Source organism: Ylistrum balloti, unplaced genomic scaffold, assembly GCF_031769215.1.
Source record: "Ylistrum balloti isolate Yb309-2 unplaced genomic scaffold, AGI_CSIRO_Ybal_v1 Utg369976, whole genome shotgun sequence".
NCBI lineage: Eukaryota > Metazoa > Mollusca > Bivalvia > Pectinida > Pectinidae > Ylistrum > Ylistrum balloti.
In genome coordinates this window covers 122,089-150,000 of record NW_026782066.1, presented here as the reverse complement: position 1 = coordinate 150,000, position 27,912 = coordinate 122,089, and the positions used below count along the sequence as shown (strand labels likewise).

At 38.3% G+C, this 27,912-nt stretch overlaps 1 protein-coding gene across 1 annotated transcript; it reads left to right on the top strand.

Moving 5' to 3' along the window:
* The first annotated feature begins 13,858 nt into the window (after nt 1–13,858).
* Nucleotides 13,859–27,217, top strand: LOC132547771 (stomatin-like). The gene is made up of 8 exons (XM_060211571.1): nt 13,859–13,905; nt 16,545–16,678; nt 20,331–20,403; nt 21,353–21,435; nt 23,370–23,573; nt 23,766–23,821; nt 25,742–25,820; nt 26,651–27,217. Exons 1-8 carry the CDS (start codon nt 13,893–13,895, stop codon nt 26,837–26,839), a joined length of 831 nt encoding a protein of 276 aa, XP_060067554.1. The 5' UTR covers nt 13,859–13,892; the 3' UTR covers nt 26,840–27,217.
* The last annotated feature ends 695 nt before the right edge of the window (nt 27,218–27,912 follow it).

Here is a 27,912-nt window from a genome sequence, read left to right as displayed (position 1 = left end):
AAATACGTATTGTGGGTACATAATAACGAGACTGTGGTAATAAATTTTGATCCCCCTTCTCTCTCTCTCTCTCTCTCTCACACACACACTCTCTCTCTCTCTCTCTCTCGTTTACTTGAAGGAACCGTATGACAGGAGAACGTGTTAATTGTAGGAGAGATCAATTTATTGAATTCTCTGTCTCATTTTTTTCTCTCTTTCTCTCTCTCTCTCTCTCTCTCCGCATATTTATTGTATTCAAACATGTTATCTTTTCTTGTTAATATGTATTTTGTCAAACTTTATAGGAAAAGGCTTAATATAAGTTAGAAAACTTGTGCCAAATCCTACCTGTTTATTTGATACCTATAAAATATGTTTAAATGAAATATGGTATCAGCTTTAGGGCTATAGATTATGGTTGTTCAAATGGTCAGTCATCTGTGACCAAACGTCACGGAATAATCACTTGTATACCTAAAGCTAATTAAATTAAGTATTCTATAAAAACATATAAGATAAAAAAAAAGATATTCTTAATCATAAAAAAAACAATTTTTTAAGAATAGAAAATTTATAACACAAATAGTGCGTTAATATCAATAGAAATTAAATTGGGGGCTGAATTTGACTACGATCAAGAAACTTGAGAGAAAATATATTGTTTTCCCTTCCTGATAACCAACAAATACAAAAGTACAATGGTAACAATTCAGAATTAGGAAGCGTATATATCTCGAAATTTCGAGATAAAATAAAACACAACGTGGCCGGAATACGCTTCCGTACAGAATCAATAATTATATTTGACAAAATTGGACTTGCAAATAACCCCTTTGTGTTTTGTCTTGTAGAAAGGGTAATGCAGTGAAATGCAGAACTATTCCCTTCTCAGTAAGGATACTATGATCTTTGTACTTCTCAACCAAACTTGAATATATACCAGAAATGATAATGATGTTGTTTTGTTTACTAAGCAGTGTATATATATATATATATATCAAACAAATGTTTACACAGGTCACTCAATGTAACAACGCTTCAAGATTACTATGGGATCAAGAAAATGTGTGTGTGAGGGTGAGTCTCTGTGTGTGTGTGTGTGTGTGGTTTGTGTTGTGTGTAGTGTGATGTGTAGTGGTGTGTGTATGTGGTGGTGGTTTCTGTGTGTGGTGTGTGTGTGGTTTGTGTTGTGTGTAGTGTGATGTGTAGTGGTGTGTGTGTGTGTGGTGGTTTCTGTGTGTGGTGTGTGTGTGGTTTGTGTTGTGTTTAGTGTGATTTGTAGTGGTGTGTGTGCGTGATGCGTGTGTGGTGGTGATGTATATATATAAATAATGATGTAGGTGTTATATCATTATTATCATACCTATTATTAATTGATGATGATGATGATGATGATGATGATGATGATGATTGTTTTGTTTTTCCTTGTACCATATATATGTATTTTACCAGATGAAAAAGTACTGTCCTCCTTGGAATTTCTTATCTATACTATGACATTTTCATCACATTCTTTCATTATAGATACAACAGATAAAAGTACAAATATTTAGAATTTCCTAATCTAAGTTTCATAAAGGAAATTAAAGGTTTGTACAACATAAATTATTACTTATTGTAACCTACAAAAACACCCGAGTAAACAGTCACGTGAGGTATAATGTGTTATGATACTAGCTTTCTTTCCCTGAATGTTGAATCTATCCTTGATACTCCAGGGGTTACGATCGTTTTTACTCTCTCATCCTCAGGCAGAATTGAAGGTGCCATGATCGACACCTTATGTAGAAGACGAAAAGACTAGTTAGATCCTTTGATGTACATCAAACGAATCTCGAGGTCGCATAACGGTATATTGTAATGGCTTTGAAGTGTGGTGTCGCTCTTTTGTAATCTTTGAAAGGAGTTAATCAGCCTGTGATTGGTCAGTTTTTTTCTCCTAGGACCAATCGGTCACTTCGCTTGTGTCTTAATATTTGTCGTGACTTTTTCCATGGGTGCGAAGTGCGAAAGTGATCATAAGCACAGGAGAATCAAGGATGTGTTGAGTCTTAAATAAACTATTGTTAAAACTAACTCACAGTTTCTAAAATTAATTCTTACACATTCAATGTAAAAGATGATGGCGCTATGAATCTGCCTTTCTCATACATATTACTTATTAACTTTAGAGGCTCTCAACCTAAAGTGCATTCTACGTTTAGGATTTTGTATCACATTCTGGAATCTATGGTGGCGGATTTCTACCATTTTGTTGTTTCGTTTTGTCGCCACGACAGAACGATGATCTGTGTCCACTCGCCCCCGCTGGTTATCGTCCTTTCGCAGCGTCATAACGAAGAAGCGCCATAACCCAACGTGAAATGGTGACGTCACTGAAATCTTTCGGTCCTCTAATTATCGTTAAACTGAGTTTTACGTTGACCTAATTTTAAATCAAAATTCATTGATGAAGTCACAAACATCCCGTAACTTGTTCTCTATGAACCTGTAGAAGTCAGCATCGCCGCCGGAATTGTGAATGGCACAGTCATACCTTGTGACAGGTATTGAACCAGCGTCACAGAATCTTGTCAGGTCTTTCAGTGATTTGATAAGTTCGCCAATCAGTGCTGTGACAGTGTCGTGTTCCCATGTCTGGGTGGAGTTAAAGCAAGTACCATCCTCTAGAAATTTGACTTTGCCCTGGGCCTCTGTCAATCCCTGTATGATGCCGGAGAACTCGTCCAGAGAATGAGCGTCACAGCCACGGCGAACATCCGGTCTCTGGAGTGTAAAGTTTTCTTGTCTATAATAATTCAGTTTGACAAGAATACAAGTTATTATGTAAGTTTTAAAAAAATCGTTTTAATGTGTTAGAAGTATTTAGATGTTTATAAAATACTGTTTTAATCAGGTGTATTTTGTTTTCAATATCACCAACTTACCATTGTAACAACTAAGTTTCGGTTGTCGTAAAATATACCATCCTGGCACAAGTCGACCTGAAAAATGAAAGATTTACGATTTACTTAAAGCTAATTCCTCAGTTAATAAAATCTATCTCTATATTCATCTGAGTTAACCAACACCTTAAAATCAATAATTGCTTTAGCACGTGCTGAAACAGTTAAGGATGTGATGACTGAGCTTCACACGTGTGATGTCTGACTTTTACACGTGATACAGTCAGGTAAGTATGTGATGTCTGACCTATACACGAGATACAGTCAGGTAAGTATGTTATGTCTGACCTATACACGTGAGACAGACAGGTAAGTATGTGATGTCCGACCTATACATGTGATATAGACAGGTAAGTATGTGATGTCTGACCTATACACGTAATACAGACAGGTAAGTATGTGATGTCTGATCTGATACAGACAGGTAAGTATGTGATGTATGATCTGATACAGACAGGTAAGTATGTGATGTCTGATCTGATACAGACAGGTAAGTATGGGATGTCTGATCTGATAAAGACAGGTAAGTATGTGATGTCTGATCTGATACAGACAGGTAAGTATGTGATGTCTGACCTATATACGTGATACAGACAGGTATGTATGTGATGTCTGACCTGATACAGACAGATAAGTATGTGATGTCTGATCTGATACAGACAGGTAAGTATGTGATGTCTGATCTGATACCGACAGGTAAGTATGTGATGTCTGACCTTTATACGTGATACAGACAGATAAATATGTGATGTCTGACCTATACACGTGATACAGTCAGGTAAGTATGTAATGTCTGACCTTTACACGTGATACAGACAGGTAACTATGTGATGACTGACCTTTACACGTGATACAGACAGGTAAGTTTGTGATGTCTGACCTATACGCGTGATACAGACAGGTAAGTATGTGATGTCTGACCTATACGCGTGATACACCCAGGTAAGTATGTGATGTCTGTTCTTTACACGTAATACAGACAGGTAAGTATGTGATGTCTGATCTGATACAGACAGGTAAGTATGTGATGTATGATCTGATACAGACAGGTAAGTATGGGATGTCTGATCTGATAAAGACAGGTAAGTATGTGATGTTTGATCTGATACAGACAGGTAAGTATGTGATGTCTGACCTATATACGTGATACAGACAGGTAAGTATGTGATGTCTGACCTGATACAGACAGGTAAGTATGTGATGTCTGATCTGATACAGACAGGTAAGTATGTGATGTCTGATCTGATACAGACAGGTAAGTATGTGATGTCTGACCTTTATACGTGATACAGACAGATAAGTATGTGATGTCTGACCTATACACGTGATACAGTCAGGTAAGTATGTAATGTCTGACCTTTACACGTGATACAGACAGGTAACTATGTGATGACTGACCTTTACACGTGATACAGACAGGTAAGTATGTGATGTCTGACCTATACGCGTGATACAGACAGGTAAGTATGTGATGTCTGACCTATACGCGTGATACACCCAGGTAAGTATGTGATGTCTGTTCTTTACACGTGATACAGACAGGTAAATATGTGATGTCTGATCTGATACAGACAGGTAAGCACGTGATGTGTGACATATACAGGTGATACAAACAGGTAAGTATGTGATGTCTGACCTATACGCGTGATACAGACAGGTAAGTATGTGATGTCTGACCTATACATGTGATATTGACAGGTAAGTATGTGATGTCTGTCCTTTACACGTGATACAGACAGGTAAGTATGTGATGTGTGACATATACAGGTGATACAAACAGGTAAGTATGTGATGTCTGACCTATACGCGTTATACAGACAGGTAAGTATGTGATGTCTGACCTATACATGTGATATAGACAGGTAAGTATGTGATGTCTGACTTATACACGTGATACAGACAGGTAAGTATGTGATGTCTGATCTGATACAGATAGGAAAGTATGTGATGTCTGACATACACGTGATACAGACAGTTAAGTATGTGATGTCTGTCCTTTACACGTGATACAGACAGGTAAGTATGTGATGTGTGACATATACAGATGATACAAACAGGTAAGTATGTGATGTCTGACCTATACGCGTGATATAGACAGGTAAGTATGTGATGTCTGACCTATACACGTGATACAGACAGGTAAGTATGTGATGTCTGACCTATACATGTGCTATAGACAGGTAAGTATGTGATGTCTGACCTATGCACGTAATACAGACAGGTAAGTATGTTATGTCTGACCAATACACGTGATACAGACAGTTAAGTATGTGATGTCTGACCTATACGCATGATACAGACAGGTAAGTATGTGATGTCTGATCTGATAAAGACAGGTAAGTATGTGATGTCTGATCTGATACAGACAGGTAAGTATGTGATGTCTGACCTATACACGTGATACAGACAGGTAAGTATGTGATGTCTGATCTGATACAGACAGGTAAGTATGTGATGTCTGACCTTTACAAGTGATACAGACAGGTAAGTACATGTATGTGATGTCTGACCTATACACGTGATACAGACAGGTAAGCATGTGATGTCTGTCCTTTACAAGTGATACAGACAGGTAAGTACATGTATGTGATGTCTGACCTTTACACGTGATACAGACAGGTAAGTATGTGATATCTGATCTGGTACAGACAGGTAAGCATGTGATGTCTGACCTATACATGTGATACAAACAGGTAAGTTTGTGATGTCTGACCTATACGCGTGATACAGACAGGTAAGTATGTGATGTCTGACCTATACATGTGATATTGACAGGTAAGTATGTGATGTCTGACCTATACATGTGATATAGACAGGTAAGTATGTGATGTCTGACCTATACACGTAATACAGACAGGTAAGTATGTTATGTCTGACCAATACACGTGATACAGACAGTTAAGTATGTGATGTCTGACCTATACGCATGATACAGACAGGTAAGTATGTGATGTCTGATCTGATAAAGACAGGTAAGTATGTGATGTCTGATCTGATACAGACAGGTAAGTATGTGATGTCTGACCTATACACGTGATACAGACAGGTAAGTATGTGATGTCTGATCTGATACAGACAGGTAAGTATGTGATGTCTGACCTTTACAAGTGATACAGACAGGTAAGTACATGTATGTGATGTCTGACCTATACACGTGATACAGACAGGTAAGCATGTGATGTCTGTCCTTTACAAGTGATACAGACAGGTAAGTACATGTATGTGATGTCTGACCTTTACACGTGATACAGACAGGTAAGTATGTGATATCTGATCTGGTACAGACAGGTAAGCATGTGATGTCTGACCTATACATGTGATACAAACAGGTAAGTTTGTGATGTCTGACCTATACGCGTGATACAGACAGGTAAGTATGTGATGTCTGACCTATACATGTGATATTGACAGGTAAGTATGTGATGTCTGACCTATACACGTAATACAGACAGGTAAGTAGGTGATGTCTGATCTGATACAGACAGGTAAGTATGTGATGTCTGACCTTTACAAGTGATACAGACAGGTAAGTACATGTATGTGATGTCTGACCTTTACAAGTGATACAGACAGGTAAGTACATGTATGTGATGTCTGACCTATACACATGATACAGACAGGTAAGCATGTGATGTCTGTCCTTTACAAGTGATACAGACAGGTAAGTACATGTATGTGATGTCTGACCTTTACACGTGATACAGACAGGTAAGTATGTGATATCTGATCTGATACAGACAGGTAAGCATGTGATGTCTGACCTATACACGTGATACAAACAGGTAAGTTTGTGATGTCTGACCTATACGCGTGATACAGACAGGTAAGTATGTGATGTCTGACCTATACACGTGATATTGACAGGTAAGTATGTGATGTCTGACCTATACACGTAATACAGACAGGTGAGTATGTGATGTCTGATCTGATACATATAGGTAAGTATGTGATGTCTGACCTATACACGTGATACAGACAGGTAAGTATGTGATGTCTGACCTATACTCGGAGATAACGTCTACCGTTGCGGGTAAAATTAGACTGTTCGTCATATTGTTCTAGTTTTAGTTTTTTCTATCACAAGGGAGGTGGAAATGCATTCTTATCTTCACATTTAACTTAGAATAATTCAGGACTAATAATGGAAGTCGTCGAGTTAATTTCAAACTGCAATTTAACATGTTGTTTCTGTTCCTGCTAAGTATTTTGACTACTATCAATAGAGTAGATCACTGACACTGTTGTGCTAAACACACAGGGCGCGGAAGCAATGGCCGGATGGATCATGACGTCACCAAATATATCCAGAACATTACTCTTCCTCATTTAACCTTATATGTTATCGAAAACTTGTCTTTAACTAAAAATCTAAACTCAGGTCGTTTATCATAATGAACAAAAATCGTCTACACTCAATATATACGGAACTATTTCTAAATCACCCCAGCTGTTTTATAACACTCCAGATGAGGGTTAGAACGAACTATACAAAACATAATACGCTGCTTCAATATCTGATTGTTTAACACCATCATTAAACCGCTTAGCATATCGTTTAAATTTTTTTTTTATATTTAATTTACAACTTTACGAGAAAATTTAAACATTTTTAAGGGAAGGTTGCAAACATTAAAATAAATCTATATATTTATTTCGATTTTTTGGAGTTACATGTGAATAACGCGGTGTTTATTTTCCAAAATGTTCGACATACACGATAGATAATTCTATGCCATGCCAAAACGTACATAATATTGTAAAGGTGTCGTTTTAGAGAATGTTTCGATAACATTTAGCCACAATGGTGGACCACAAAGAACGTTATCGGTCACAAAATACAACATTCTATTGTTAAATAACTGTTCTGAATTTTGATTTATCTTTCTAAAAGGACATCAGGAAGTATGGAGGGCAGTAAAGACAAGCGTATTTGTCGCTATATACATTGGACAATCTATGATTTTTACTACATCGTTGTGTGATGGATTTAGTGTCGACATACCCACTTCTGTTGAATACTCTCTAGGGTAGATTTCAGCCTCAGTGCTATCCGAGGGCCATTTAGCGGCGTCGAAAACACTCCTAGAGATACCAGCCACAACAACAAACATGTTAAAAGTTTAAATCCCCTTGTTAAGTTCAGCACGGAATGGAAAATACTGCCAAACATTTTGATACCGGCACGTATTTATCACCGTTCTTCTGTGAGTAGGTCAGTGAAGCGAGTACAGTGTGAACGGAAGTGTGTTAAGTACCATATGGAGGGGATCGAAACCTTTGACCTCACGTATGTATGTTTACGTGTTTTCAAGAAAGGTTGTATGTTTTATTCGATAGCACATGTTGCCAGGTCTTGTTCGTTTCGACCTTGAACGTCACGATCATGTTATAAAATTTGAACTTTCACGGGTGTATCGTCTGTTGTTCTGTAAATAAAAAAAATACGAAACTAAATATCATAATGTTGATGTTTAGATTTTCAATGTCATAAATAGATGGTGTTCCATTCAAATCGCCTTGCATACGTGTTCCATGATCCGCCGTCCGTCCGTCCTTAAACATTATTTGTCTTTGCTTTTTTCATGAAATGTAGATGATTTTTGTTTTAAATTTCAGATGTAATTTACTTTTATCCTAGCTGTGCATTTTCTCATTTTCGGGCTACTCCGAAAAACAACATGGTCAACAAGTGGCCATCTTGGATTTTGTTAGTAACAGCCGTCATCACTATTTCTGGAGTAGTACTTTTTACGGATAGTTCTCATGTTTCATATGTAGGGACCCCTTGGTCTCTGGTTGAGAAATGACATGGCCCATAGATGGCTATCTTGAATTTTGATATTAGTAATTTTGTTATCACTTTCCGTAGAATCATTTGGATATCTCTTTACTTTGCTATGTAGTTTCTCCATAGTCTCTAGTTTTTCGAACTGAGAAATAACATGGCGAACAAGTGGCTATCTTGGGTTTTGCTTGTAACAGTTTGTTATCGCTATTTCTTGGGAAGTACTCGATGGATCTGTCACAAATTTGAGATAAAGGTTCCTCTTTCTCAATTGTTGTGTTCGTTCAATTTTTGTCCTACTTAGATTTTGACACTGAAATTTCTCTAGAAGTACTGGATGGACCTTTCTCAAATTTTATATGAAGGCGACCATCTTGATTTATGACGAATCAATTCAAAATATTAGACACAGTCAAAAAAAAGTAAAGATGGCGTTCTTGTGCAGAAAGTATTGTATACCGTGACATTCTGTGTGGACACGGTCATGGGTACTGTAAACCGGAACATTCTGAGTAGGCACGGTCATGGGTACTGTATACCGGAACATTCTGTGTAGACGCGGTCATGGGTACTGTATACCGTGACTTTCTGTGTGGACACGGTCATGGGTACTGTATACCATGGCATTCTGTGTGGACACGGTCATGGGTACTGTATACCATGGCATTCTGTGTAGACACGGTCATGGGTACTGTAAACCGGAACATTCTGTGTAGACACGGTCATGGGTACTGTATACCGTGACATTCTGTGTAGACACGGTCATTCTGTGTAGACACGGTCATGGGTACTGTATACCGTGACAATGACACATATCACACGAACTAACAATGACACATATAACACAAACAAACAATGACACATCACACGAACAAACATTGACACATATCACACGAACAAACAATGACACATATCACACGAACAAACATTGACACATATCACACGAACTAACAATGACACATATCACACGAAGAAACATTGACACATATCACACGAACTAACAATGACACATATCACACGAAGAAACATTGACACATATCACACAAACTAACATTGACACATATCACACGAACAAACAATGACACATATCACACGAACAAACATTGACACATATCACACGAACTAACATTGATACATATCACACGAACAAGCTATCAATGACACATATCACATAAACTAACAATGAGACATATCACATGAACAAGCTATCAATGACATATCACACGAACTAATATTGACACATATCACAAGAACAAGCTATCAATGACACATATCACACGAACTAACAATGCCACATATCACACGAACAAACAATGACACATATCATACGAACAAACATTGACACATATCACACGAACTAATATTGACACATATCACACGAACTAATATTGACACATATCACACGAACTAACAATGACACATATCACACGAACTGACAATGACACATATCACACGAACTGACAATGACAAATATCACACGAACTAATATTGACACATATCACACGAACAAGCTATCAATGACATATCACACGAACTAACATTGACACATATCACACAAACTAACATTGACACATATCACACGAACAAACAATGACACATATCACACAAACTAACATTGACACATATCACACGAACAAACAATGACACATATCACACAAACTAACATTGACACATATCACACGAACAAACAATGACACATATCACACGAACTAACATTGACACATATCACACAAACTAACATTGACACATATCACACGAACAAGCTATCAATGACACATATCAGACAAACTAACAATGAGACATATCACACGAACCAACAATGACACATATCACACGAACAAACAATGACACATATCACACAAACTAACATTGATACATATCACACGAACAAGCTATCAATGACACATATCACACAAACTAACATTGACATATCTCACGAACAAGCTATCAATGACATATCACAAAAACTAATATTGACACATATCACACGAACTAACAATGACACTAATCACACAAACTAACATTGACACATATCACACAAACTAACATTGACACATATCACACGAACAAGCTATCAATTACACATATCACACAAACTAACAATGAGACATATCACACGAACCAACAATGACACATATCACAGGAACAAACAATGACACATATCACACGAACTAACATTGACACATATCACACGAACAAACAATGACACATATCACACAAACTAACATTGATACATATCACACGAACAAGCTATCAATGACACATATCACACAAACTAACATTGACACATATCACACGAACAAGCTATCAATGACATATCATACAAACTAATATTGACACATATCACAAGAACAAGCTATCAATGACACGTATCACACGAACTAACAATGACACATATTACACGAACTAACAATGACACATATCACACGAATAAACAATGACACATATAACACAAACTAATATTGACACATATCACACGAACAAACATTGACACATATCACACGAACTAACAATGACACATATCACACGAACAAACAATGACACATATCACACGAACTAACAATGACACATATCACACGAACAAACATTGACACATATCACACGAACTAACAATGACAAATATCAAACGAACAAACATTGACACATATCACACGAACAAGCTATCAATGACACATATCACATAAACTAACAATGAGACATATCACATGAACAAGCTATCAATGACATATCACACGAACTAATATTGACACATATCACAAGAACAAGCTATCAATGACACATATCACACGAACTAACAATGACACATATCACACGAACAAACAATGACACATATCATACGAACAAACATTGACACATATCACACGAACTAATATTGACACATATCACACGAACTAATATTGACACATATCACACGAACTAACAATGACACATATCACACGAACTGACAATGACACATATCACACGAACTGACAATGACAAATATCACACGAACTAATATTGACACATATCACACGAACTAATATTGACACATATCACACGAACTAACATTGACACATATCACACAAACTAACATTGACACATATCACACGAACAAACAATGACACATATCACACAAACTAACATTGACACATATCACACGAACAAACAATGACACATATCACACAAACTAACATTGACACATATCACACGAACAAACAATGACACATATCACACGAACTAACATTGACACATATCACACAAACTAACATTGACACATATCACACGAACAAGCTATCAATGACACATATCAGACAAACTAACAATGAGACATATCACACGAACCAACAATGACACATATCACACGAACAAACAATGACACATATCACACAAACTAACATTGATACATATCACACGAACAAGCTATCAATGACACATATCACACAAACTAACATTGACATATCTCACGAACAAGCTATCAATGACATATCACACAAACTAATATTGACACATATCACACGAACTAACAATGACACTAATCACACAAACTAACATTGACACATATCACACAAACTAACATTGACACATATCACACGAACAAGCTATCAATTACACATATCACACAAACTAACAATGAGACATATCACACGAACCAACAATGACACATATCACAGGAACAAACAATGACACATATCACACGAACTAACATTGACACATATCACACGAACAAACAATGACACATATCACACAAACTAACATTGATACATATCACACGAACAAGCTATCAATGACACATATCACACAAACTAACATTGACACATATCACACGAACAAGCTATCAATGACATATCATACAAACTAATATTGACACATATCACAAGAACAAGCTATCAATGACACGTATCACACGAACTAACAATGACACATATTACACGAACTAACAATGACACATATCACACGAACAAACAATGACACATATAACACAAACTAATATTGACACATATCACACGAACAAACATTGACACATATCACACGAACTAACAATGACACATATCACACGAACAAACAATGACACATATCACACGAACTAACAATGACACATATCACACGAACAAACATTGACACATATCACACGAACTAACAATGACAAATATCAAACGAACTAACAATGATACATATCACACAAACTAACATTGACATATATCACACGAACAAACATTGACACATATCACACGAACAAATAATGACACATATCACACGAACTAACAATGACACATATCACACGAACAAACAATGACACATATCACACGAACTAACATTGACACATATCACACGAACAAACAATGACACATATCACACGAACTAACAATGACACATATCACACAAACTAACAATGACACATATCACACGAACTAACAATGACACATATCACACGAACTAACAATGACACATTTCACAGTAATATTTATAAGCACTCCAGGCTAAACACCTGGTATCATATTATCTGATTAAATCCCATATTCTCTACACCTAGGAGCTTTTTCTTTCTCTGATTATATTTTTAGAGTAAGACAACAACGGTAACAATTTTATGTCCACATTCCCATTTATCTTGTGTAAACCTCATGAGAAATCGTTGCTTTCTGCCGTTAATTGAAAACTTCAGTTTTCAATAGACACAAGGAAGTGTGCATGCACGTGTATTCCATGCCATTCACAATAAACAAAATTATAAACCTTTCTCCTAATTCACGACAAAGAACATTGGGTCATCTATCTCAATATATTGAAAGGAGACTAGGTCAATTTGCTTACTGAAAATATACGGTGGAGAGGGATAAAACAGACATTCATTCTATTGATGCAAAGCAGCCGAGCATTTCAGCATGGATCAATTTCGGCTAGTCCGTACAGATAATGGACAAGGGAGATCTGTGCACACAAGATAACGTCAGTGTGTCATTGTTTAATAGTCTGGTGTTTACAGTGTAAGGTTTTGCGCCGAATACACACTGAAAACACAAACCGAGTGAGTTATCGACGTTTTAATGGATTTGTAAATATACCGTGATTCAAGTGTCTTAAAAGTCTTTATAATGAGCTGTAGTACAATGCGTAATAACATAATTAATGTAATGTTCAGAATATCACGTGATTCGTGACGTTGTTGCAGCCATTAGACTGTACATCGGGAAACTCTCGCCATGGAAATACAAGGTAGGAATTTAATGGTATCTACCACATCAGCTCATGCGTAAATTCTACGTGTTCGTGTTACTGTTGTCTAGTATCAGTGCGTGTTCGTGTTACTGTTGTCGAGTATCAGTGCGTGTTCGTGTTACTGTTGTCGAGTATCAGTGCGTGTCCGTGTTACTGTTGTCAGTCGTGTCCGTGTAATTGTTGTCAAGTATAAGTACCTGTCCGTGTTACTAATGTCAAGTATAAGTACCTGTCTGTGTTACTGATGTCAAGTTTCAGTACGTGTCTGTGTTATTGATGTCAAGTATAAGTACCTGTCTGTGTTACTGATGTCAAGTTTCAGTACGTGTCTGTGTTATTGATGTCAAGTATCAGTACCTGTCCGTGTTACCGATGTCAAGTTTCGGAACGTGTCTATGTTATTGATGTCAAGTATAAGTACCTGTCTGTGTTACGGATGTCAAGTTTCAGTACGTGTCTGTGTTATTGATGTCAAGTATAAGTACCTGTTCATGTAACTGATGTCAAGTATAAGTACATGTCCGTGTTACTGATGTCAAGTAAAAAGTACCTGTTCGTGTTGCTGATGTCAAGTATAAGTACATGTTCGTGTTGCTGATGTCAAGTATAAGTACCTGTCCGTGTTATTGATGTCAAGTTTCAGTACGTGTCTGTGTTATTGATGTCAAGTATAAGTACCTGTTCATGTAACTGATGTCAAGTATCAATATGTGTCCGTGTTACCGATGTCAAGTATAAGTACTTGTCTGTGTTACTGATGTCAAGTATAAGTACCTGTCCATGTTACTGATGTCAAGTTTCAGTACGTGTCTGTGTTATTGATGTCAAGTGTGTTACTGATGTCAAGTATAAGTACTGTTCGTGTTACTGATGTTATCTGATGTGTCAAGTATAAGTACCTGCCTGTGTTACTGATGTCAAGTATAAGTACCTGTCCGTGTTATTGATGTCAAGTATCAGTACGTGTACATGTTACTGATGTCAAGTATCAGTACCTGTAAGTATGTACGTGTGTTACTGATGTCAAGTATCAGTACGTGTACATGTTACTGATGTCAAGTATCAGTACGTGTACATGTTACTGATGTCAAGTATCAGTATGTGTACATGTTACTGATGTCAAGTATCAGTATGTGTACATGTTACTGATGTCAAGTATCAGTATGTGTACATGTTACTGATGTCAAGTATCAGTATGTATACATGTTACTGACGTCAAGTATCAGTATGTGTACATGTTACTGATGTCAAGTATAAGTATGTGTACATGTTACTGATGTCTAGTATCAGTATGTGTACATGTTACTGATGTCAAGTATCAGTATGTGTACATGTTACTGATGTCAAGTATCAGTATGTGTACATGTTACTGATGTCAAGTATCAGTATGTGTACATGTTACTGATGTCAAGTATCAGTATGTATACATGTTACTGATGTCAAGTATAAGTATGTGTACATGTTACTGATGTCTAGTATCAGTATGTGTACATGTTACTGATGTCAAGTATCAGTATGTGTACATGTTACTGATGTCAAGTATCAGTATGTGTACATGTTACTGATGTCAAGTATCAGTATGTGTATATGTTACTGATGTCAAGTATAAGTACCTGTCCATGTTACTGATGTCAAGTTTCAGTACGTGTCTGTGTTATTGATGTCAAGTATAAGTACCTGCCTGTGTTACTGATGTCAAGTATAAGTACCTGTCCGTGTTATTGATGTCAAGTATCAGTACGTGTACATGTTACTGATGTCAAGTATAAGTACCTGTCCGTGTTACTGATGTCAAGTATAAGTACGTGTGCATGTTACTGATGTCAAGTATCAGTACGTGTACATGTTACTGATGTCAAGTATCAGTACCTGTCCGTGTTACTGATGTCAAGTATAAGTACGTGTGCATGTTACTGATGTCAAGTATCAGTTCGTGTCCATGTTACTGATGTCAAGTATCAGTATGTGTACATGTTACTGATGTCAAGTATCAGTATGTGTACATGTTACTGATGTCAAGTATCAGTATGTGTACATGTTACTGATGTCAAGTATAAGTACATGTCCCTTCTACAGAATTACCTTGTACGATAATTGTGTGCGAGGTCAGTTCCGGTATTGTTGACAACGATATGTTTTCACCGCCGTTCATCTTACTTTGAATGGAAAGTTTTCGTTACCAGAAAATAAATGCCGAACTTTGGAATGGGATATTATTGTGTCCAGATTATAACAATAAATCGACATGTAGTACACTTTTTCAGAAGAAGATTTCTCAAAATTTAAATGCCATCTGTTCAACTTTTTGAATACGCAATTCCTCGATGACATTGTAACCCCAGGCTTACTGATGCTAAGAGTAGTAAGAAACCCTAGACGAGTCCGCAGTAACGTTTTCTTCAAGTAGATCTTGTGATGTTAAGCGAAATCCAATATAAAAAGGAAGGCTCATTTCCTTGTCATTAGCTTTTAAAATGATATATTGTGATACACAATCATTTGTGGTATTATAATCAATAGAGGATCAACAATCTAGTGTTATTTGTATTATCAAACGTTTGATTTTCGGCTGATATAGCAAAGAGTGATGAATCATGTTGACATCTTTGGATAATACTGTCAACGCTATTTTTCAGACATCACGGACAGGTCTCCCGGGACTGTTCAGGAACGTGATGGTGATCTCGGCTGCTGTGGTTACATCCTCGTGTTCCTGTCCGGGTGTCTGGTCATCCTGTTATTTCCATTTTCATTAATTGGTTCCATCAAGGTATTAGTTCTGGTTACGATATATGTTTAGTTTCGCACCACTCAAACCGATAACACCCCCGCCCGATGTTTAAACAGACTCGAAGTGACGGTAATGTTGATGGTTTAGCAGACCCGTGGGGACGGTAATGTTGATGGTTTAGCAGACTCGTGGTGACGGTAATGTTGATGATTTAGCAGACTCGTTGGGACGGTAATGTTGATGGTTTAGCTGACTCGTGATGACGGTAATGTTGATGATTTAGCAGACCCATGGTGACGGTAATGTTGATGATTTACCAGACCCGTGGGGACGGTAATGTTGATGGTTTAGCAGACTCGTTGGGACGGTAATGTTGATGGTTTAGCTGACTCGTGGTGACGGTAATGTTGATGATTTAGCAGACCCGTGGTGACGGTAATGTTGATGATTTAGCAGACCCGTGGTGGCGGTAATGTTGATGATTTAGCAGACCCGTGGGGACGGTAATGTTGATGGTTTAGCAGACCCGTGGGGACAGTAATATTGATGATTTAGCAGACTCGTGGGGACAGTAATGTTGATGATTTAGCAGACTCGTGGTGACGGTAATGTTGATGATTTAGCAGACCCGTGGTGACGGTAATGTTGATGGTTTAGCAGACAGACTCGTGGGGACAGTAATGTTGATGATTTAGCAGACCCGTGGTGACGGTAATGTTGATGATTTAGCAGACCCGTGGTGACGGTAATGTTGATGGTTTAGCAGACCCGTGGTGACGGTAATGTTGATGATTTACCAGACCCGTGGGGACGGTAATGTTGATGGTTTAGCAGACTCGTTGGGACGGTAATGTTGATGGTTTAGCTGACTCGTGGTGACGGTAATGTTGATGATTTAGCAGACCCGTGGTGACGGTAATGTTGATGATTTAGCAGACCCGTGGTGGCGGTAATGTTGGTGATTTACCAGACCCGTGGGGACGGTAATGTTGATGGTTTAGCAGACCCGTGGGGACGGTAATGTTGATGATTTAGCAGACTCGTGGGGACAGTAATGTTGATGATTTAGCAGACTCGTGGTGACGGTAATATTGATGGTTTAGCAGACCCGTGGTGACGGTCATGTTGATGGTTTAGTAGACTCGTGGTGACGGTAATGTTGATGTTTTTGCAGACTCGTGGGGACGGTAATGTTGATGGTTTAGCAGACTCGTTGGGACGGTAATGTTGATGGTTTAGCTGATTCGTGGTGACGGTAATGTTGATGATTTAGCAGACCCGTGGTGACGGTAATGTTGATGATTTAGCAGACCCGTGGTGACGGTAATGTTGATGGTTTAGCAGACCCGTGGTGACGGTAATGTTGATGGTTTAGCAGACCCGTGGTGACGGTAATGTTGATGATTTAGCAGACTCGTGGTGGCGGTAATGTTGATGATTTAGCAGACCCGTGGTGACGGTAATGTTGATGGTTTAGCAGACCCGTGGGGACGGTAATGTTGATGGTTTAGCAGACCCGTGGGGACGGTAATGTTGATTGTTTAGCAGACCCGTTGGGACGGTAATGTTGATGATTTAGCAGACCCGTGGTGACGGTAATGTTGATGGTTTAGCAGACCGGTGGTGACGGTAATGTTGATGGTTTAGCAGACTCGTCGGGACGGTAATGTTGATGGTTTAGCAGACCCGTGTTGACGGTAATGTTGATGACAGACCCGTGGTGGACGGTAATGTTGATGATTTAGCAGACCCGTGGTGACGGTAATGTTGATGGTTTAGCAGACCCGTGGTGACGGTAATGTTGATGGTTTAGCTGACTCGTGGTGACGGTAATGTTGATGATTTAGCAGACCCGTGGTGACGGTAATGTTGATGGTTTAGCAGACCCGTGGGGACGGTAATGTTGATGGTTTAGCAGACCCGTGGGGACGGTAATGTTGATGGTTTAGCAGACCCGTGGGGACGGTAATGTTGATTGTTTAGCAGACCCGTTGGGACGGTAATGTTGATGATTTAGCTGACTCGTGGTGACGGTAATGTTGATGATTTAGCAGACCCATGGTGGCGGTAATGTTGATGATTTAGCAGACCCGTGGGGACGGTAATGTTGATGGTTTAGCAGACCCGTGGGGACGGTAATATTGATGATTTAGCAGACTCGTGGGGACAGTAATGTTGATGATTTAGCAGACTCGTGGTGACGGTAATGTTGATGATTTAGCAGACCCGTGGTGACGGTAATGTTGATGGTTTAGTAGACTCGTGGGGACGGTAATGTTGATGGTTTTGATGGTTTAGCGGTAGACCCGTGGTGAGATTCGTGGTGACGGTAATGTTGATGATTTAGCAGACGGTAATGTGGTGACGGTAATGTTGATGATTTAGCAGACCCGTGGTGACGGTAATGTTGATGGTTTAGCAGACCCGTGGTGACGGTAATGTTGATGGTTTAGCAGACCCGTGGTGACGGTAATGTTGATGGTTTAGTAGACTCGTGGTGACGGTAATGTTGATGATTTAGCAGACCCGTGGTGACGGTAATGTTGATGATTTAGCAGACCCGTGGTGACGGTAATGTTGATGGTTTAGCAGACTCGTGGGGACGGTAATGTTGATGGTTTAGCAGACCCGTGGTGACGGTAATGTTGATGATTTAGCAGACCCGTGGTGACGGTAATGTTGATGATTTAGCAGACCCGTGGTGACGGTAATGTTGATGATTTAGCAGACCCGTGGTGACGGTAATGTTGATGGTTTAGCAGACCCGTGGTGACGGTAATGTTGATGGTTTAGCAGACCCGTGGTGACGGTAACGTTGATGATTTAGCAGACCCGTGGTGACGGTAATGTTGATGATTTAGCAGACCCGTGGTGACGGTAATGTTGATGGTTTAGCAGACCCGTGGGGACGGTAATGTTGATGATTTAGCAGACTCGTGGGGACAGTAATGTTGATGATTTAGCAGACTCGTGGTGACGGTAATGTTGATGGTTTAGCAGACCCGTGGTGACGGTAATGTTGATGGTTTAGCAGACCGGTGGTGACGGTAATGTTGATGGTTTAGCAGACTGGTGGTGACGGTAATGTTGATGGTTTAGCAGACCCGTGGTGACGGTAATGTTGATGGTTTAGCAGACCCGTGGTGACGGTAATGTTGATGGTTTAGCAGACCGGTGGTGACGGTAATGTTGATGATTTAGCAGACCCGTGGTGGCGGTAATGTTGATGATTTAGCAGACCCGTGGTGACGGTAATAATGATATTTTGGCAGACTCCTGGTCACGACAATGGTTTGCTTTCAAATGAAATGAACGTTTCCTGCAGGCGTTTAAGCTACGGAAGAAGGAATGATATTGAAGAAGATTTTGATAATTTTCTTTTGAGATGTAAACTGCCGCACATGTTCAAATGAGTCATACTCATATTCAAATTATCTGCCCTTGACTACCTTATTTCAATTCAAATCCTAAAATATCCCACATTTGATTCCACCCTCGTCGGGAGCAACCACCTTTGATAGTCCAGGAAAAAGGAACCTGATCATTTAGAAGTAAGTTTTGAACAAAAAGTTTACAGATGGGTGGATAGATGGACGGACGATGGACGCTACAAATCTTATTACCTATCAGGTCCTATGGATCAGGTCTCAGTATAAAACAATCCCTGTATGCGCTGTTCGTGCTTTGTCAGGTGGTACGGGAGTACGAGAAAGCTGTCATCTTCCGGCTTGGCCGTGTTGTTTCGGGCGGGGCAAAGGGACCAGGTATGTTGATTAATAATTCAATAATTAAGCGTTGAAATTTCTGATGTAGTAATATCCGTTTTCTAATGTAGAAATCTCTGTTTTCTAACGTATTAATGTCTATTGTCTACAGTATTCGTTTGAAAATTGATTACATGTTAAAAAGATTTTAATTTTCTTTGCATTGATTTGTCATTGGTGAAACTCATCACAATTTTTTCGTCAAACTTACATCTTCTATTGCCCGTGTTTAGTTCTATGCTATATCATATCGACATCAAGGTAAACACGATTTTCAATTTCATTTTTATCACCTTATGAACCTTTTTAACAATTCAACTTTTCGCTGAAATATGCAAATTAAGATTTTGATTAATAATTATGAAAGGAAAGTCTCTTGCCGTTAACCAACACCCTTAATATGTTATGTTTTGCGTCACATATGATAACGCATGAGCAGAACACACATTGTGTCTTCCCGCATGAATAGTCAACCACAAATAGACAAATGAAAAACCCAGATTTTCACGAAGGAAGAAGCATGGCAGATGTTTGTTTGTTTTTTTTTATGCAAAAATTATTTAAAAAAAAAACCCCAAAAACCCCCAAAAACCCCAATATAACAGTGCGCATATTCTGCTGGTTTATCTATTTTCTTGTCATTATTTTGATTATTCTATTTTTACCGTGAGGTCGCTTCTTTTGATAAATCAACTGTTGATAGATTAAACTCGTCCTAAACACATCACATAATTCAATGAAAAATCAATCAAACAATCAATCAATGCTTAATATTTTCACAAGAATTTCAACAAGAATGATTAGTATAAGCTGAAAAAAAACTTGTTTTCGCGATTGTTGTGCAATAAATGAAGTTCATATATATATATGTATATATATATATAATTATTTGACCAACAAGACAAACGAACATGATAACGGTGACTATTTTTACATGTTATATTTCTAGGACTCTTCTGTCTACATCCATGCATCGATGACTTCAAGAAAGTGGACATGCGTACGCTCAGCTTTGACATTCCCCCTCAGGAGGCAAGTTTTCTCGGAATATATAATCTAATTGATAAAACTGGTCAGGATTCGACAGAGTTCATTGTTATATCTCTACTATTTATTTTTATATACTTTTCTATGGTTAACAAAGTCTGGAATTCCAGATGTTTTTTCCAGAACAATGGTTACCGATCAACATTTCGATGGCGACTGCTTACGTAACTGTTCGGTATTTCCCGTTCGTTACTCGATAATTTCCGCCATTAAGCAATAGTGCCCCACCCTTGTCTATGAAGCATGCTGGTGTCAGCATCCGGTCCTATATTTACATGTCGTCTGCCATCATGAACATATCTATAGTGATTCGTTTTCTTAGATATCAACGCTAGAAGGTATAACAAAATATATGCAGACTGGATTTTCGGTCAAAATGTCTTATGTTGAATCCTCGGACCAAACTGTTGGACTCGGTCTTCGGCTCGGGCAACATTTAATCCTCTGGTTTAACATAACACATGTTGACCTCAAACCAAGTCAACAGATGTATGATAGTGGATGGAGGTAATGACTTCGTAGTGGACTTCTCACAATTCAAGTTAAAAAAATGATTTCATAAAAACTATTTATGTCTGACGCACATTTAATCTGATTTTCAGACTTCTTATCGACGGGTTTTCGTGTTAGAGAATATAAAATTATAGTTAAATCTGTTATCTCAATGCTAGGCAACGTATTATCATAAAAGCTGTGATGACGTCACGTTCTATATTGTTTACGTACGCGGAAACACTTGTTCTTTCTGTATAAATCACATAGATATGGTATATATTTGGTAAACTGTTAGGGCGATATTTTCTTCGTTAAACAATATCCGTGGATAATGCAGCATATTTCTGTATTTGTAGATTTTTTCTAGAAAAAATGATTACGTCATGTTTGTTTCATATTACAGACTTGTACAAGAAATCGATGATATGGTGTTCTGTGTTTACATATCTTGTCAAAGATCAAGTGATATGGTGTTTTATCTTTACAGATCTTGTCGAAGGATCCAGTGATATGGTGTTTCATCTTTACAGATCTTGTCGTAGGATCCAGTGATATGGTGTTCTGTGTTCACATATCTTGTCAAAGGATCCAGTGATATGGTGGTCTGTCTTTACAGATCTTGTAAAGGATTCAGTAATATGGTGTTTTGTGTTTACAGATGTTGTAAAGGATTCAGTAATATGGTGTTTTGTGTTTACAGATCTTGTAAAGGATTCAGTAATATGGTGTTTTGTGTTTACAGATCTTGTCAAAGGATCAAGTGATATGGTGTTCTGTCTTTACAGATCTTGTCGAAGGATCAAGTGATATGGTGTTTTATCTTTATAGATCTTGTCGAAGGATCCAGTGATATGGTGGTCTGTCTTTACAGATCTTGTCAAAGGATCCAGTAATATGGTGTTTTGTGTTTACAGATCTTGTCAAAGGATCCAGTGATATGGTGGTCTGTCTTTACAGATCTTGTAAAGGATCCAGTAATATGGTGTTTTGTGTTTACAGATCTTGTAAAGGATTCAGTAATATGGTGTTTTGTGTTTACAGATCTTGTCAAAGGATCAAGTGATATGGTGTTCTGTCTTTACAGATCTTGTCAAAGGATCCAGTGATATGGTGTTCTGTCTTTACAGATCTTGTAAAGGATCCAGTAATATGGTGTTTTGTGTTTACAGATGTTGTAAAGGATTCAGTAATATGGTGTTTTGTGTTTACAGATCTTGTAAAGGATTCAGTAATATGGTGTTTTGTGTTTACAGATCTTGTCAAAGGATCAAGTGATATGGTGTTCTGTCTTTACAGATCTTGTCAAAGGATCCAGTGATATGGTGTTCTGTCTTTACAAATCTTGTCGAAGGATCCAGTGATATGGTGGTCTGTCTTTACATATCTTGTAAAGGATTCAGTGATATGGTGTTCTGTCTTTACAGATCTTGTCGAAGGATTCGGTGACAGTGGCTGTGGATGCTGTAATCTACTGTTATATATTTGACGCCGTGATGTCCGTGTGTAATGTACAGAACGCATTCGAGTCCACAAAGCTTTTGGCTGCCACCACGCTGAGAAATGTCTTGGGCACCAAGAATATGGCAGAAATGTTGTCGGATCGGGATTCTATTACACAACACATGAAGGTGTGATCAAATACCAGGGTTTAATAATTATCATCATTAATTAAATATTTTCTACAATTTTCATATAATAAAATACAATAGTAATGAATTAACATTGACATTTGTACTTTGTCTCAATCAGTTTAAAGTTTTGCGTTATCTATAGAATATATCGAAAAACCTTTTGTTTGATAAATAATTATTATTTAACAGCAAATTCTAGACGTTTCTACAAAACCCTGGGGAGTGACTGTTGACCGAATCGAAATGTAAGTATTGTTGGATTTTAATATGATTGTCATTTATTGTTGTATTTCATAGAGGTAAAGTTCTCTTTTTACCTAGATATACCTACTGAGTATATATACAATATCTCCTGGTCTATAGAGATCTGATACAAAATGTCACGGTCTACTGAGTGTGTATACAATATCTCCTGGTCTATAGAGATCTGGTACAAAATGTCACGGTCTACTGATTGTGTATACACTATCTCCTGGTCTATAGAGATCTGATACAAAATGTCCCGGTCTACTGATTGTGTATACACTATCTCCTGGTCTATAGAGATCTGATACAAAATGTCACGCTCTACTGAGTGTGTATACAATATCTCCTGGTCTATAGAGATCTGATACAAAATGTCACGGTCTACTGAGTGTGTATACAATATCTCCTGGTCTATAGAGATCTGATACAAAATGTCACGGTCTACTGATTGTGTATACAATATCTCCTGGTCTATAGAGATCTGATACAAAATGTCACGGTCTACTGAGTGTGTATACAATATCTCCTGGTCTATAGAGATCTGATACAAAATGTCACGGTCTACTGAGTGTGTATACCATATCTCCTGGTCTATAGAGATCTGATACAAAATGTCACGGTCTACTGAGTGTGTATACCATATCTCCTGGTCTATAGAGATCTGATACAAAATGTCACGGTCTACTGAGTGTGTATACAATATCTCCTGGTCTATAGAGATCTGATACAAAATGTCACGGTCTACTGAGTGTATATATACAGTATCTCCTGGTCTATAGAGATCTGATACAAAATGTCACGGTCTACTGAGTGTGTATACAATATCTCCTGGTCTATAGAGATCTGATACAAAATGTCACGGTCTACTGAGTGTGTATACCATATCTCCTGGTCTATAGAGATCTGATACAAAATGTCACGGTCTACTGAGTGTGTATACAATATCTCCTGGTCTATAGAGATCTGATACAAAATGTCACGGTCTACTGAGTGTATATATACAGTATCTCCTGGTCTATAGAGATCTGATACAAAATGTCACGGTCTACTGAGTGTGTATACAATATCTCCTGGTCTATAGAGATCTGATACAAAATGTCACGGTCTACTGATTGTGTATACAGTATCTCCTGGTCTATAGAGATCTGATACAAAATGTCACGGTCTACTGAGTGTGTATACAATATCTCCTGGTCAATTTACTCGAATTTCCTGACTCAAAATGATTCAGACGGGATTCCAGAGATTATAAAGACTATGAAACATTTTCACGGTCGCCACCATGAACTCATTTTTGATCTGCTAGTGTTATATGTTATTAGAGGAAGTGTATGCTCGTTAGTAAATCTGGTCGTCACATCACCTATTCTGACTGTACATGGTGGTTGTCGTCTGTGAAAGTTTAAACACTGAACATTGCCTTCGTCTATAAGATTGCTTTTATTTCCGGTTTGTCGTTTGTCTACACCTCTTTTTTGTGATGTTGTCGTTTTTCTAACGGTATAGATGCCTTTACAAGTAGGGTATGGAGGGGGTGGGGCTACATACTAGGAGACGAAAAAATATTTCCAAATATAGATGGACCTGTGCACTTTCCAAACAAATCTCAATATTGAACGAGAGTTACATTCACTACTTTGTGCTTACCTCTCATTACAAAATTGATATAGCGTATAACGTCTCCCTCGCCTATTACTGAAGGATGGTGCTGTTTTGAGCTTTCGTTAGGAAAGCAAAGCCTGTGTGTTTTTTTAACCTTCGTTGTTTCAAGTTTTCATTGAATTCATATATGTCGTCACTAGAGCGCGTATCATGCTGTGTAATCTATACATTGAATTGGTAAATGTAAATTCGGTAGAAAAACACACTCTCAAATATCAACAACTTTGCAATAAGAGATGTGTCTCCGTTTCTTTCAGAAAGGATGTGAAGCTGCCACGCCAGCTTCAACGTGCTATGGCGGCGGAGGCCGAGGCGTCCCGAAATGCCCGTGCAAAGGTAAAAGTAATGTTTAATTTACAACTATTGCCAGTATTTCATCCTCGATACTCGAGGGGTTACGATCACCTTCGTTCTCTGCACCCCTGGAACATGTCATGGCAAAATTGAAGGTTCCATGACGATACCATGTAGACCAGACGAAAAAAAATTGTGATCGTAACCCGTGTAGTTAAGAGGATACAGAGACTGAAAGTGATTGTAACTCCCTGGGTATCGAGGATACAGAGAGAGAGAGAGACAGTGATTGTAACCATTTGGGTATCGAGGAAACGGAGAGAGAAAGTGATTGTAACCCCTGGAGTATCGAGGATACAGAGAGAGGAAAAGATTGTAACCGCTGGAGTATGGAGTATACAGAGAGAGAAAGTGATTGTAATCCCAGGAGTATGGAGGATACAGAGAGTGAAAGTAATTTTAACTCCTGGATTATCGAGGATACAGAGAGAGAAAGTGATTGTAATCCCTGGAGTATCGAGGATACAGAGAGTGAATGTGATTGTAACCCCTGGAGTATCGAGGATACAGAGAGAGAAAGTGATCGTAACCTCTGGAGTATCGAGGATACAGAGAGTGAATGTGATTGTAACTCCTTGGGTATGGAGGATACAGAGAGAGAAAGTGATTGTAATCCCTGGAGTATCGAGGATACAGAGAGAGAAAGTGAAAGTGATTGTAACCCCTGGAGTATCGAGGATACAAAGATAAAAAAGAGATTAAATTGGTGTTCTGTAAATTATGACTGGTCGTGTTTCGGGGAGACTTTTGATTGGTTCATTGATCTGATTTGCCATAAAATGTGACTTTTTTTTGTATGTTGTACCCGCCAGGTTATAGCCGCTGAAGGAGAACACAATTCCTCCCGAGCTCTGAAGCAAGCCTCCGACATTATCGCCCAATCTCCCGCAGCCATACAGCTCCGGTACTTACAAACACTCAACACCATTGCAAGCGAAAAAAATTCTACCATAGTATTCCCACTTCCGGTGGACATCACCAGCTCTCGACTAAACTACTGACATTGGGTTCCTGTATTTCACTTTACTGCATTTTGACATGTTTTAGGGAGTAGTATTTATTTTTGGAGTTTTTACATAGGTATAATGTAGATAAGGTCTTAGTAGCAGTACATACAACACCTGTGGTGTTAGTCACAGTACATAAAACACCTGTGGTGTTAGTCACGGTACATACAACACCTGTGGTGTTAGTCACGGTACATACAACACCTGTGGTGTTAGTCACGGTACATACAACACCTGTGGTGTTAGTTACGGTACATACAACACCTGTGGTGTTAGTCACGGTACATACAACACCTGTGGTGTTAGTCACGGTACATACAACACCTGTGGTGTTAGTAGCAGTACATACAACACCTGTGGTGTTAGTTACAGAACATACAACACCTGTGGTGTTAGTCACAGTACATACAACACCTGTGGTGTTAGTCACAGTACATACAACACCTGTGGTGTTAGTCACAGTACATACAACACCTGTGGTGTTAGTCACAGTACATACAACACCTGTGGTGTTAGTCACAGTACATAAAACACCTGTGGTGTTAGTCACAGTACATAAAACACCTACACGTGTAATCAACTGATAATCACATTTCGTTTTTAATGAGTGTTCAGCACATGTAGTTTAGTCTATTTCAGAAAAGGAAACTGATATTTTGTATAAATGTGATGTATATAAAGAGATATTGTGTTTTATTTTTTACTGTTAATCAAAGCTCACTAAAACACTCCCCAGTGGAGCCGGGAAATGTGGATCTCAGCCCTCAGGTAACGATTTGTAAGTTACAAACACTTGGCAAGTCTCGTGTTTGCTAACTTAATCATCTCTGGTTGAGTTCCATCTTTTTCACCTCAAGTTGGGGTGAAATATTCTATCAATCTTCATTCAAGACAGGGCTATCCACATCTTTATCGGAGTGAGATTTTCTTCGTCTTAATTCGAGCAGGTGTGTCCTCGCCTTAACAAATCTGAGGATATTCTAATGACGTCACATCAATGATGTTTAGCATATCACAATAACGTTTCCATCCATAATCTTGTTGGTAAGATAGTAATATCTCGAACC

Coding starts and splice junctions, on each gene's coding strand:
- LOC132547771 (XM_060211571.1), top strand. Junction 20,404..21,352: donor GGGCGGGGCAAAGGGACCAG/GTATGTTGATTA, acceptor TTATATTTCTAG/GACTCTTCTGTCTACATCCA. Junction 25,821..26,650: donor CCCGAAATGCCCGTGCAAAG/GTAAAAGTAATG, acceptor TGTACCCGCCAG/GTTATAGCCGCTGAAGGAGA.